This window comes from Corapipo altera, unplaced genomic scaffold (genome assembly GCF_003945725.1).
Source record: "Corapipo altera isolate COAL_440 unplaced genomic scaffold, ASM394572v1 55, whole genome shotgun sequence".
NCBI lineage: Eukaryota > Metazoa > Chordata > Aves > Passeriformes > Pipridae > Corapipo > Corapipo altera.
The window spans coordinates 10,291,882-10,307,385 of NW_020884882.1; the positions used below are offsets into that span (position 1 = coordinate 10,291,882).

At 39.4% G+C, this 15,504-nt stretch overlaps 1 protein-coding gene across 1 annotated transcript; it reads left to right on the top strand.

The window, feature by feature from the left end:
• Positions 1–794: 794 nt before the first annotated feature.
• On the top strand, positions 795–14,714 carry CUNH3orf14 (chromosome unknown C3orf14 homolog). Its single transcript, XM_027640321.1, has 5 exons — positions 795–927; positions 2,486–2,567; positions 3,267–3,390; positions 8,111–8,185; positions 10,726–14,714. The coding sequence occupies exons 2-5, from the start codon at positions 2,515–2,517 to the stop codon at positions 10,867–10,869; spliced, it is 396 nt and encodes a 131-aa protein (XP_027496122.1). The 5' UTR covers positions 795–927; positions 2,486–2,514; the 3' UTR covers positions 10,870–14,714.
• The last annotated feature ends 790 nt before the right edge of the window (positions 14,715–15,504 follow it).

A 15,504-nucleotide genomic window follows, 5' to 3' on the forward strand; every position in this document is an offset into this window, starting at 1 on the left:
CTAAAGAACTTGTATTTATGTCATGAAGTGACTTAATATTAATTTGTTGCAAAAATGTAAAATCAGAGAATGGGACAAAATAGAAAATATAAAGAGAGAAATAGTCCCGAGAAAAAACTTCTGATCTGCAGTAAAAAGGCTTGTGATGAGTCATCTTAAACTATTTTCATAAAGAAAATATTTATGGAACACAAGCGCTTTCAGAGCAGCTTTTAGAAATTGTCTGCAGCTGCAAATGTGCATAAATCTATCGGACACCAATGAAATGAAGAAAAAAAAATATCTTTCAGCTTTATCTGGCTTGGAATATTTTGGTTTATTTTTTCTGCTAAGTAGAAAAAATTCATTAAAAAAAAAAAAGGTGGACTAGTTGTGCTTTTTTATTTGAAGTACATTTTGATGTAAGTTTGACTATAAAGGACTGGAGTCGCCTCAGCAACTCTCCAATAGTGGAGCCGGGAAGGAATTCAGCTCTGACACACAGGGGCAGGATCACACCAGAGGGTTTGGAAACCACGTGGAGAACCGGGCTGGCACTCCGGGCGCACTTCCCGGGCCGGACACGGAACGCTGTGTGCCTTATGGGGGAACAGAGCAGTCGTTTTAAACACAAACGACCCTGGGCACGGCCCCTGAGGCTCCGCGACCCGCGGGCTCCGTGAGGGGGAACCACCGGCACCGCCACCGCCCGCCCGCCCCTCAGCGCTCCCGGGCCCGGCCCTGATTGGCCCGGCGCCGTCCCGCTCCTCCAATCCCCGGGGCGAGGGCGGGTCTCGACCCCGCCCGACCCCGCCCACCGAGCCGACGGCTCGGCCCCACCTTTCCGGCCGTCTCCATGGCAGCCCGGGGGGGCGGGGGGTTGTTTTAAGGCGTCCCGGAGACCATGGCGGGTCGTCGTCTTCCTTTTGGAAGCCGGAGAGGCTAAAGGTAAACGGCCTGGTTTGTTCATTTATTTAATTACTTATTTATCGCCTGACTTCTCCTTCCTCGATCCTGCGGGGTGGTGCATTCCGACGGACCGTAAATCCTGACACCCCCTCCCCCTTTCCCCAGTGGTAGGGCTCAGGCGGTGCGAGTCGCTCCCTCCCTGTCAGGGCCGCGGCCTGAGGGGGAGCGGCCCCGGGACCGAAGGGTCCCGTCCCATCCCGTCACGTCCTGTCCCGCCGCCCTCAGCCCCAGGGAGCTCCCGGGGCTGCTGACGAGCCGGGAGCTGCCCGCGGGGGCTCATCCCGGGCTGCCTCCGGCCTTGGGAGCCTCCCGGAGCAACTGCGGTTGGAGCGGTTGCCCCGCGGTGCTGCGAGCGGGGGGTGCTCGGGCTGGTGCTGCTTTATCGCTCCCGTTGTGAGCTGTGGCCGCCCCTAAAGGCACGAGGTGCGTGCGGCGGCGCTGCCCGTGCTCTCTTTTCTCCTGTGGCCACTAAAGGTGTTGCTGATGAGCAGATACGGCGCGAACAGCACGACGTGCCCCGGCCGAGGGAAGGAGCGAGCGAAGGGGGAGCATTATATCGACAGGCCGGGTGGACAGAAGTGTTTTCGGAGTGTGGTAAAGCACGCATCCCTAGGAGATGCACCCCAGCTTCAGCAGAGGCCACGTGTAAATAACTGGTCACAGTGTGAACTCTTGACAAAGAGGCCTTTCCCAGCGTTCTCTTTACCTTGATGAGATCTTTCAACTCTCGCGTCCTTTCATCTTATGAACGCGTGATAAATTATTTAATTTTGTTTGATGTGACGACAACACAGTCACTTCTGAAACAAAAAAAAAAATAGGCTGTAAAACACTTTCGGCCTTCTGAAAAGTGCCACAGGATCTTTATTTGCATCAGGGCGCACTTGATCCCCTTAATGGATAAGAAAAAAGAACCAGTAAGATGTAAACTATTTAAACTGTGTACTCTCTCATGTACTGAGTTACAGTGCTGAAAACGTGAGCTCAGAAGTTTTTGCTTAATTTTTCAACCACTTAAAAATAGTTTATTAGCTTAAGTTCCTTAATTAATCGAATTACTTAGTTTAATCATGCCTATACATAAAGAGTTTCCTATGAACAGGGCACTATATCTGTGAGAATTAGTTAAAAACCATATTTACAAGTAACTTTGTGTTCAGTGTAACATGACAAAAGCCAGAAATCTGTACTGTAAACAGTAATACACAGTTTTTGCAAGCACAGAGTTTGTGTGCAGTTGTAAGCATCTGATACTTGAGAAAACTTAATGCTGAATCGGAAACTCAAAAGTAAAATTTTAATTCTCTCATAAATTATTAGAATACGGTAGGATTTTCCTAAAACATATTGTGAACATTAGTAGTGTGAATGTATTCAAAGCATAATGAAGCGATGTCTTGTGGCAGGTTTTGTGTAGATAGCTGACATATAAATATAATGTGTGCAACTTTTTAACCAGAATTGTTTAATACTGAAAAGTGTATGTTGATGTCTCTCTTTGGAAGGTTTTAATTTCGCTTGATTTTCCTTTTTATAGGGTGACAAAACCAGGGCAAACAACTGAAAATGTCATCCTATTTGGCTCAGGAGGTTCACCTTGCTCGAAGACATGAGGAGATGTAAGTAGTTGTGTTCTACCTCGCAGCAGTTTGTGCTGAGGTCGTGTGAGACCTCCCTCCCTGCACATGACCCTCGGTGCCGTGAATCCGAGCTCTGCAAGGGGCTGGAGTTCCAGGAGGTGGCACCCTTCCTTCATGAACCATTGGAATTAGCATCCTTGCCTGCCGTTAAGGGTATCTAGGTTGATGAGTTTTTTGACTTCCAATGGTGGTACTGGTTTAAGATCTCCATTGTTAACCTCCTGTCAGTGTTAAATTCCTATTTGGGGAAGGTAATTGGATTTTCTCACTCAACGCCTCAGTTATAGAATTTGCTTCTTTGTTGCCCTGTAAACTCAGAATGTGAGGCAAAAACAGTAATGATTCAGAAAAGTCTGTTTTTCTTGTAACAACCAGTACGTGCCAATGAGCAAAAGCAGTACTGATCAAGTCACCCCAACCCACCCTGTCTTTCCTGTTCTGGGAGATTCAGTGTTTCTAAGCACCTTAGCATATGAGGGCTGCTGGTTACAACGTTATAGCTTCATACAAGCGCAGCAGGTGATGCCTGCCTGTACCTTTTCCCTCCTCCAGCACACCCACCCTGCAGCCGGCTTAATTAGCCCCAGAGTTTTGAGAAAACTGGGTAAGGTAAAAAGGTTATTTTCTAGCTCCTGAGCAAAATGTTCTACCCACTTAGCAAAATGTTTTCCTTTGTAGACTGTCTCAGAGATCAGAGCTGCTACAGCAGATGGAGACTTATCTAGGAGACAAAAAGACTAAAAAGACATGGCAAACTCAAGCAGCTGATGCAGCTCATAAAAGGAATGCAGCACTTTTAAATGTAAGTTTCTGCAACTACCAGGAACCGCATCGAAATGTCATGGTTATGTAGCTTAGATAATTAGAAAAAAAAAAAGTGTTTGCTGTATAGTTGTCATTTCAATTCTCCTCTGTACGGTTCCCTCTTCTGGAACCTGACCAAAAAGCATTAAATGACAAGTCTTCATTATCTGATGGCATCACTACCTGTTTCCCATGCCCTTCTTATAAAAGTCTCGTAGTGGAAGCTGCTACTGTATTTTTTTTTTTTTTTTAAAGTACGTGGAGATGCAACACATGCTGGTACATGTCTGCCTGAGAGAACTTAGGGGTCTGACAGGACTCACAGCCTCTCTATGCTTCGATTCAAGACATGGGGGTATGTTTGGAAAGAGGGGCTGACCAGGCTACAGTGCTTTTGGTCCAGGGGAGGAACTGCTCTCCCACCTTAGTTGCATTAAGTTGTAGAAGAGATTTTTGGTTTGGTGTTTTTCTTTAAATAGGTGTAGAGTGACTGCAGGAATCTTACTTGCAAGTCTGTAAAAGTAGTGTTTGGTGTTTCTGGTTCTTCCTAGAGGTGACACCATTATTACATTGTTCATAGCTGTTCTGCATACCTCTCGTCATTTAGGTGAGGTTTGTGTTTCCTAGAGAAATTCAGCAGACACTGGAGAATGGGCAGTTGAAATGATCCAGGTTTGATGGCAGGGGCTGGAATGCTAAAAGCCTCCTCTGGAACCCCAGGCTTAGGCATCTGAGTTTGAAGAGATGCACTTGGCCACTGACATGATGCATTTGAAAAATGTTTGTTGGTTGTTCGGGAAGTAGCAGAAAACTGAACCTCCTATGCATTTCCTTTATACTCATTTTTATTGAGGGTCCAAATTGCATATATTGTGTTTACTGAAAAAGTGAATTTTACTCTAGATGATTACAAGATTAATTTGTGTCACCCAAAATCCTTTGCTTTTTCATGCAGAGCCTGGTTCAGGTTTAAAATGTTCAGATTTTGGGTGGGTATAATTCTGTTGAAGGCCCTCTTTGTATTTAAATGGAAGGTATATTCAGGGAGGGGTAGACAAGGTGAAACAGTTAGACAGGGATGCCTTCTTAACTATTCTGTGACAAGGAAGATTTTTCAGCTTGGACTGGCAAACTGGTGCATTCCAGGCTGGGGCAATCAATCCCCCCTGTATTGGGTATGGATAAGTGCAGGTGCTTCACTAGGGAGAAGTAAATGGTTTGGATTTTTTTTTTCCATAGCTCCTCCTCCATCAATTTAGTAATTCCAGCCATTATGATCCCGTTTTCCATATGCATTTTACATTAGATTTTTACTTCATAAATACAGTATTTTATAAATTATTTGCATTTATAAATGCATTCTCAGTTTACACGTGCAGGCAAATACAATAAATGCAGAGTGTATTTTTCCATGCTGAAAGCTTTTATTGTATTGGAAATGTTAACAATAGCTCAGACATATACAGAGTGTAAATATTTCTGCAGTTAAACAGATATTTGCCATCTTCTGTCACATCCTCAAAATTGTTCCTTTCAAGTGTCAAAAATGTTGGTGTTTGTACAGAAAAAAAGCAAAAACATATGTATCAAAACAAATTCTGTTGCAGGATAAAGTAGCATAAATCAGTTTAAATCTATTAATTTTATACTAGTTTTAACAAGCATGCACTCCTGCAGATGCTTTTTGATAACAGAAGAAAACAGGAAAAAAAAAAATCTATGCAGCATAATATATGAGAAGCTTGAAAACAAGACTGATTAATGTGCCAGCTTCAGAATATTGTTCCTGATACCAGGCACTGTACATTTCACAGTTACCATGTGGAGAGTTGTTGATTTGGCCTACTCAAAAATACATGGACATGACGAAGTGTTATTTTTTTATTTGCATTTCTGGTTTTCTGCATGTAAGCAAAATCAGTTGTTTTCAGTAATAGATCGTAGCAAAAGGCATTTGTCTTTCTCTGTGCTAGTTGGTATTTATGCACAGGAAAGATTTCAAGATTAAATTCTAATCAGTAGTAAGCAAGGAACTAACCTTTTTTTAATTGAGATTTTGACATTATAAGCACTTGTTCAGCGTTTTAACATAATTATCAGAGTATTTTCCTTGATGTCTTTAGAGGGAGGCTGCAGATTTGGGGAAATCTGTATCATTTGGTGCTTATATAATGTTGTCGTAATAAAAGCAGAAATTAGACTAGTATTTGTAATCTAATTTATGACATTTGTTTCTCAGTGATATTTCTTGTGTTTAGAAATATGTATTACTTTGCAACAGCTTGTAACATGAAATAGAAAAGAAAGAATATGCTGTATAGTAATTAGTATTGGGAAGGTAATTTAGAGCAAATTTGCTTTCCTTCCCAGGCATGTAATTCCAGAATTATTTAAGTGGGATTCTGCCAGACTGATATCAATATAAGTGACAGCTGAATTTGGTCCCCTAAAAGCAATGCATGTGTCATGCATTCCATTTTACCTCTGGGGAAGGGTCTCGAATTGTTTTTGTCCCAGTCTTTGTGGTTTTAGGGGAAGCACTGTAAGATGCTCTCTTTTTTTCAGTACTGTGACATATTTGGTTTGCTGGTTTTTTTTTCCAAAGAAGTTTATATTGCTGATGTATTTATTTTTATATTGATGACAGAGATTTATTTTTCCTACAAAGCTTACCAGTTCTGTAGACACACAAGAAGTGCCATCTAATCTTTCAGTAGTTACAGTTATTTTCTAAAGCATACTACACCTTCCAGCAAAAATTTCTTTCACTGTCTGTCATTAAATCAGTATTCTGAATGACAATAGACTGCACAACATACAAACTGGAGTGAGCAACAAAAAGACATGTCCAATATCTAGGCTATGCCAAAGTGACCTTCTCTTCTAAACATATATGCACAACTGCTGTCTCCTTTCTTGCCTGAAAGACACTCATTTCCTATCACCATAAACATTCCAATGACTTGGCTGAGTATATAAAGAAATAATGATTGTTCTTCCTTCCTGCTGAAATTCCTACAGTAATTAGGAAGTAGGAATCAGAAAGGAGGAAAATCCTATGGAAGAATGAGGTGAACGTTACTGATTTGATCCTTTTTCTGGTGTGGTGATAAATTCTCCAGACTTGGCCTGAGCTATTCTAACACGAGCTACATTTGGTGCTGTTGGTGGTGCAACAGAGAAATTCCTTGCTTAAGTTACTTAAGTTTGTGTTGGCCTCTGTTATTTTGACATCATGATTTCAAATGGCTTCTGCCATTGCTCTTGTTCCCCCTTTATCTTTATCCCATTAGTCTTTTCTCACCTGAAAAGGGACAGCTACTTGCTGCTTCCGAGGATTTGGACAGGGCAAACTGGGTCTCAGATTTTTCTCGAACATCCTTTAACTTCCTACAGCAGTATGGATTTTGCTGTAGAAAAGGGAGAACAGTTTTGCTTGGATTAGGTTTGTTATCATGTACAAGAGAATACAGTCATTGTAAAAGGAATTCATGCAATAAGACGAACACTGTAAATTGAATGAACTGACTGTATCTGTCACTAAGTTGAACTTCAACTAACAGTAAGGCTTGGTTTTTTTGCTTTTATTAATCATACTCACTGAATTTGAGTCATATTTTTCAAACTAAACCTGAGTCGAGCACTGTGTGCTTATTGAAGTATTCAGCCTGGCTATTATTCAATACGAGTAATCATGTTTGGTCTCTCTTGTGGATATGCTCCTCCAGAATCTCACTCTTCCTTTCAGCAGCAGTGGTGGTGAATATTTGGGAAGTCCCTTTGGGGAATTTCCTCTCTCATTTAGTTTTTCTGTTGTACTCTTCACACCCGCTCTCTGCTCCCAACTCTGCCATCTGCTATACTTTCTTTCCCCCTCCACTCTGTTCAGCTTTGGCTTCTTCACACCCCACTCCCACGTCCCTTTCTGTCTCTCTTCATCTGCCCACCACTCAATCTCTTCAATGTTTGGGTATGGAACTAAGCCCACAAGAACGGGTCAGAACTTTAAAGGGGGAGGGCGGTGAGTTTGGGGGCATGCTTTGATTTGTTTGTTGCTGTTGGTTTTTTGGTTGCTTCTTTTTTTAAAAATAAAAATGTATTTAGGCCTTTGTGAATCCAGCACGCATCCACTGGACACGCAGAAACCCAAATACTGATTTTTTTTTTGTAAGAAAGCTATGTGAGGTGCATTGTCATCCAAGTTTGTCTGGTGAACAGCTTGCTGCAGCTCTACATTTTTGTGCACATGTTATGCATGCATATTAGCAAGTCATCTTTGTCTTGAGAAGTAAAGATCTTGCACATAATTTTCCTAGTTACTTTACAGTTACAGTAGCTAGAATACATACTTCAGTCTTCTTGTAGCACAGAAAAAGATGTTCTCTTCCCCTCTATTTCCTTAAGTTTTATAGAACAGAATTTAACTGATTTACCCTGGTGTCCAGAGAGAATAACAGTCTTTTACAGCAACATGGTCCTGAAATGTACTCTTGTATGAAAAAGGTACAGCAAACATATTTAGCAGCTGTAGGGTGTTAGTCTAACTAGTATAAGTTGGATTTCAGAATGCCTAAACAAAGATTTGAATTTCAGTGTGATTATTTGAATGCTTTTCAGATTTAATGGGTTTATTAAGTGAAATGTCTTTATGTGAATGTCTGTTTTCCTTTTAAAATTCCCAGCATTTGTTTTAAAAATATACTTTGCCTGTGTTTTAGGATATAGAAGCAGCAGAAAAAAGGCTGCAAGAAAGAGTGTATTTACTTCCACATCCTGAAACTGTTAAGTTAGAAGTAAGTCCTAGAACTCTGTCTTTTTATTTGCTGTTTACCAAATATTTTGTTGGGGTTTTTTTCCCCTGAAGCATGTTCTTAAAGTGAAAATAATTGATTTTAAAATCCAGTGACTGGTATAGCCAAGGGCCTGTGTACTGTGTAGCAAGCTGAACCTAAATTCTGGGGCAAGGTCCCTAGATTCTGGAGCATTCTGGTGGAAATGTTTATCAGCTTTCAGATCTATACAAAATTCTATTTAAAAATGAAGTCAAATATAAAAAATTAATATTGTGAATATCAGAGGATTACTGTGTTTATTATGTTAGAGTAATTTAGTTTGTTTTATATGGTCGTCCCATTCTCATTTTGCCACAGATTGTCATCTTTACATTTCAGGGTCAACAGTTTATCAGCATGAACAGAGAGAATTTCACTTCAGTTATTTTGTGGTTATATGGAAGCTTACCAAAAGTACTGCTGCTGCAGGAACACTCTATTTTTGCTTCTCAACCCGGAGACTGTAAACATTATTTGAATATAAAAAGTTTGAGCAGCCAGATTCCCACTTGTGTTTCTTGCACCAACAGTTTGTGGGTTCTGTGTTGCGTGGTGGCTTAATCCTCCCAGGCACAGCAGCACAGTGTCCCACACAGGTTTGGGTGCTGGGGCACTGTCAGGGAAGGGCAAAGGTACGTTTTTAGCACTGTCAGCTGTGAAAAGAGGTGTATTGTGCCTTAGCTTCACACCTGCTGGGCAAGTGTTGTCATGCTTAGGCTATTACTTAAATGAGAGGCATCAATTCTTGTTCTGGTTACTGTTAAAAGTTTTTATCTGTCATTGCATTTTGTAAACAGCCCGCTGTGACTGTGGCTTTTTTATTATGCTTATTTTTAGACATTTTTAGGTATAAAGGTACTTTTTTTTTTTTCCTGGATACCTGTACATCTTGATTGATGCTAAGAAAGATGCCAAGCTACTAATACTGAACCTATTTTTACTGTGTTTGGAAGTAGTTCCAGACTCCTTGAGGACTTTTGAGACACCAGCTAGGGTTTTCTGGGTCAGTTTTGGACTGCTGCTCCCTCTGTCCTGTGTTGGGTGTTAAGCTGCTTGCACCATGTAAAGCCAAGTCCTCACAAATTGGAGACTGCCGAGCGACTGCTCTGGCTGCACAATGTCTGCACTCTGCAGCAGTGGTGAAATTTTAGAGAGAGCAGAGTTACTATTTGGAGGAGAAGATCCTATTTCAGCTTTTTTTTTTTTTTTTTTTTTTATACTTCTAGAGAGGAGTGCTATAAATAGTGGAAAAAGAAAACTTTCTTCCATGGTACAAAATTCTTGTGCGTGCTTTGTTCCAAAACACTTCTGAGCATATTTCACTCAGCCATATATGTGTCTGTATTAATATACTCTGAAAGTTATGGCTATAATGGATCCCCAGCTTGCTAAGTCGGAGTAGTTTTGTGTGACAGCACATATGCTTGTCAAAAAAGATTCTTTGAGTAAATCTGTTGAAGAAAATATTTTTGTAAATCTGCAAGAGCCACAGTTATATCTGAGCTACATGCAAGGATCAAAATGATTAGCCAGGAATCTAATACCCTGCAGGGAGATGTTCAGTTTTGTGCTGCGTTTCTCCCACATTACATAATTAAGTAAAATAAAAAGGCTCACTACATATGTACCATAACTGTTCTTTACTACAAAATTACTTTTTTCTGAATGGACATCAATGACTAAAAATACTTTCATTGGTGGATGGATTAAGGTGTTGGCTTAACACGGTTCTTCAATCCCATTATTTTTGTGGAAAAAAAGATAATACACAGCACTTGAAATTTTCCTGAAAATCCTGCAAACAACAAAGTTATTCCTAGGATGCCAATACAAAAACGATGAATGATGAATTCCACAGATAAATAATAAGTTAAATTCATTACTCAGAGGCACAGCATAATGCAGGAGGAAGGGTTAGATGATCCACAGTGGTTTCCTAGACTGCAAGCTAAGTATACAGATTTTTTTTTTTATTATTATTTGTTGGTCCAAATACTGGGGATTATAACTTCATCAGCGAGTTATCACATCTAAAATTTTACTCAAATATTTAGAACTATAGTACTGCAGACTCTTCTAGCATAATCAGTTTAAGTTGGTAAATGTGCACTTTTCATTTCTAATATTAAACCGGGTTTTTTTCCACTTCAAAATTAAATTCCACTAACATACATACTTAAATATAAAAGCTACTTCAGGAAAAGTGTATTATCACGAAAAATAGTTTATTAAAGGTACTGTGAGGGTCTAAACTAATCTGTTGCTTACCACAAGAGGGCACATTCAGTCACTTCACAGTTCATGCTGCAGAATGAAATCTTTCCAGGCTGATATTTTGTATCATTCTAGAAATGTGAAATTTCATGTGTAAGTACATTATTGTTTTCTGAATTGCTTCACTCATAGAGTAAGATTTAATAATGTTTTGCATATCTATATTGTTTTAAACAGGCTGACACAGATTTTGAAATTAAGTTTATTTTTTCTTATATCTTTCTCAGACTCTCTATTGGGCATCAATAAAAGAATCTCTTCCCAAGTGGGAAGAATTTCTTTTAGGAAGAGCAGAAGTTCCTATTGGCTTTAAGAAAATGAAAGCTACAAAGCAGAACATAAACTACTCAGAAGAAGACTCACAAAAATAAACATTCTAGTTGCATTTTGTTTTGTAATTTATTACTTAAGCAGAGAAGATCATCCAGATCGGGCAACAGAATATCATGCCATTAAATTGAAATGTAAATAATTTAAATTAAAATTAACTGTATTGGGTAATTTGATTCCATTGTTACATTGTGTACAATTCCTTATTTTTGTTCTGTATTAGAGGAGCGATCCTCGAAGGGGCTTTTAGGATCAAGAGTGAGAAACACTGGTGTATAGATTTCCACCAAGGCAATTGCTTTTTCAGTATGAGAAGAGTTTTAGGTTATTTTTAATCCTCTGCTTCTACATGTAAGTGCGATAAGTAAAGACAGATTCTTGCATTATCTTTCTTCACTTCAGTCATCTGTGCTGCATGCCTGTTCGTGGATGAGGGAGAGAGCAGGAATTTACCATTAGGAGGAAAGGCAGGCTGTGTGCATCAGAGTAGCCTTGGTTTAGCACCAAGAATCTGTAAAAACCTTCACAAGAGCAATGGTGGAAGGAACAACCTTGAATTTCCATATCCTGTTTTCCGTGATTTTTGTCATTGCCACTTTCATCACTTCTACACCTCACTCCAGTAACCACTGCTGCTTTTCCCAACCTCCTTCTGCCTACGTTGTGTTTCCTGTCTAAGGGGTAGGGAAACAAATCTCCGGGGATTTTTGCTACTTTGAGGCTGCCCTTAATGCTATTTTCATTCTGTTGATATAATCTACAAGTGAGAACTTTTTCTTAGACATGAAAAGTTTGGGAGAAGCAAACTGAAAGGTAGGTGGAAGTGGCTGTCCAAGAACAAATCATATATAGAAGTTGAGGAGCTAATAATTTCATTTCAGACATTGAACAGCTGCTCAGCTTCCTCCTACAGAGGTGTAGTATTGGTGAGTTTTAATTGTGCAGTGGGCTAACTTGATATGAAAAATTCACAGTACAGAACTTCAGTATCAGTTCAATTGAAGATCCTTCCAGGTGTGTGATGTGGTCTGCAGAAATTGAATCCTTCCCAAGCAAAAGAAGCCTAGAAAATACTATTTTTTCTTGCTATTAAGAACCTGTACTCGGGTCAATATACTGTTAAAATTTAATCTCATATCCAACAATATAATTCCACCCCAACCTGGAAGTAGGAGAAAAAAAAATTATCTCTGCCAGTGTCTGAGGATATGAAAATGTAATGATTACAAATTTTACTAAGCTACTAGTTAACTGGCTATGCATCTCCATGCTACAGAGATATAACCTACTGGTTAAATATATATAACTCTATGTTGCATGAAGAATCACTGACACAATAAAATCAAAACTTCAGCTGCGATATAAAATTTTTATATGTTTTTCCACAGGAATATTAAGAGTTCATTTAAAACTTTTTCTATTGAAGTGTCCATTAAACTGATAAGTTTTTACAGAAACTGCCATCTTAGAATTATCCTGTTGAGTGGGTGTTGGTGTTTGTAACAATAACGTTGTTTTCATAATATGTGATGGCAGATTAGCACGCTTCTCTGCAGTGTTGTTAACAGTTGTAATTAAGGAATAAACAGTAAAGGGTGTCAGTCCGATGACAATTTCATCTATAGTGTCACAATACAAAATGTCACAAAATATTAGAACTGTTATATAACTACAAAAATATCAAATTAGGCTTTCATCTTACAAGCTGAGAGCTTAAAAAAAACCTGGCATAGAGACTATTGCAATTTTATACCTACTCAGTGTTCTGTCACAAAGACAACTTGGTAATATTTTCTTCTGTAAGCTCACAATGTGATTCTCAATCTGATTTAGCGGGAATGTGGATGGATCTTACAGTAATAGAGCTCACATTTAAAAAGCAAATACTTGGAGCCAGTTGAGCAGACAAGAAGGGAAAAGCTATTACACATGATGCCCAGAATGAAGGGATGGGTGAGCAGTTAGTCACTAACAAAGACTGGGATTCATCCCGGTCTGCATCCAAAGGGAAATCACTTAAGCTAAAATCTGGGCCCCTAAGTACTTTATACATAGGAATAATCTGGGTCTTTATCTCTTTGGACTCCTCCTCACCACTGGGACACAATGCAGATGCTCACTGTCTCCTTGCCCCTTGTGAATTCCCCTGGAAGGAGAGCTAAGTGTGTGGACATTGAGGGCATGGCAGCTGGATGGATGAGGATTTGGCAGCCTGCAGGGAAAGGCACCTGCAAGCAGGATTAGAGTAGTTTCCATGCTGCAGTTGGGTGTTCACATAGGTGTATGAGATTAAGATGAAATTATCTTCAAGAAAATGTTTAATTTTTCCTGCAGCATAACTTTAGAAGCACTGGGACAACAAGTGCAAGGAAAGCTGTATAGGAACGTGTCCAGAAAAGTAAAAATTGAAGAGAAACATTAAAAGCAGGAATGTGTGTAGGTGACTGTTCTCAGAGACAAGGACCTTCGTGTTGGCGTGTGGTCTGAAACAAATGAGTGCAATTGCCTGTGACTGTGAAACAGCACAGCAGAAGGGGCAGGGGGGACACAGCAGGGACATTAGGGTAAGGAGAGAATGTCTCCTGATTTGGCACAGACCTTGGGGCACACAGTGTCAGGGAACATAATTATATGGCATCTCCTGTTCTACTTAATTTGTTAAGTTTAGTTTACTACAACTGGGCTAGCTTGCTGCTCTCCTTTCTATAGATACAGATTTGAGAAAGCAAATGAGAAAGTTTAGTGTGTTTAAAAAAATTTTTTTAAATTCCCCTAAACTGATTGATACTTATGTGATTCAGTATTTGCCTTATATGACATCCTGAATGGGTGTTCTACACCAAGTCAAGGCTGTTACCTTAATCATATCAATCCTATGTAGTTGCCACATCTTTTCCCAAACTTTTATATACATATATATAAATATAAAATATATATTATAGATATTACATCTTCTGTAATTTCCTATCCATCCTGACTAAATGTTTTTCCCTTAAAAAAACCTTAACTTGTTACTCTGCAGTCCTGACTTGCTACTTACCCTATTATGTTAAAATATATACTTATGCTGCAGTGGTCCTAAGAGCTTGTTGCTTCTTGTGCTTTTCTGGTGGATGGGGAACAGCAATTGAGAGAAGAGCAGTGAGAAAACCCAAAGGTTTTGCCTGTCTGTAAGTTCATCTTTGAGTGTCTTGCAAGAAGAAATAATTAATCATCCTTTTTTAGGTTTATGCACAGATGAGTAGCCCCAATGCTAACCCAGGAGCACAGCCTGTTCACCCATCTTGTCACCTCTGCCATCACATTCCCAAGCTTTTTACTTTCTCAGTTATTCTGGCTGTGGGGGCAGGAGCAGAAGGCATGTTAGTTTTTCCCTAGGATAAGAAATTTCTTACTCTGCAGAATCTTCCCCGAGACTATTAATTTAATTTGGGAGTACATTTGAAATAATAAGTTGGCTTGGGCAAATTATATTTGATACTATGGTATCTAGATTGTATTTATTCAGGATCGTGTTTTCATAGGAGTTGGGAGCTAAATTTTAGGCTGTCATTTCTGTCTTTTTCATTCACATAGAGCTGGTTGAGGATAGAGATGCTCAGTTTGAGTTTGTTGGTACTGAAAAATAAGAAAACCAAATTTGAAATTGAATGTACTTTTAGAGGTTATATCTGAAAGAAAATATTATTTACTCCATAATGGTAATTTTCATAATATTTTAATAGTTGTGTTCAGACACAACTTGACCTTAAATATCACCCCAAATGCAAGCTGTTTTAACATATTTGTAATGCTAAGGTCTTCATTACTGTGATATTCTGTTTGCTCAAGGATTATAATCCATGGATATACTGTGTTATAGTTGAAATAAAGCTTTGATCCTGTAGTCACTGCCTCCTGGATCTCGGTGTTATATTGCATGTATGAGTTGGATGTAAGTTGGTACCTGTGGTAGCCAAGTGTGTGAACAGCAAGTAGGCCAGTGATAAATACTTTGTTCAGGTATGGTGTTTATTTTCCTGTGACTCTGATATGAAATTCTAATCTGCTGAGTGAAGATTAGAATCTCAGAAATTTACTGCTGAAAAATCCCAAGTGTCATGAATCCCAGATCGATTATTGGCACCTCTCCTATTGTTTCACAATAACTGAGCTAAATTACTTCAGATATGCGATTACTAGGAAGATGTAGATAGAGAGACTTAAGCCCTTGCAAAGGAAACAGGTGGGGGAAAACGGTTCTTTAGTACATCCTCCTGCTGTGTGAAGCTCTTTGTCTTAGCTATAAATAGCGGGATTTAATTTGGGAATTTGCTACTCCTTTTAAACACAGTTGAAACAGCTCTTGAAAATGCGCTAAGTTGTACCCGCTGTGTGTGGAGCCTTCCAGTTGTATCTTTTACATTTTACTTACTTTGAATACGTCTGTTTTTAACGCATACAGATAGGAAGTATGCTCACTTCTCCCATAAGTTTTATCGCTAGTGATGATGATCTTAAAAATAAATGTGTGGTGTTCTTTCTCCTCACTCTCAGTCGTATCACCTACCAGAAAGCCCTAATAGGCAACAAAATAGTGTGAGACGGTATTTACATCACACTTTTGAAACAGATTCAAGCAGAGCCAGCTGCTGTAAGATTATTTTACAAATCTATTGCAAATTAATAATAGGAAA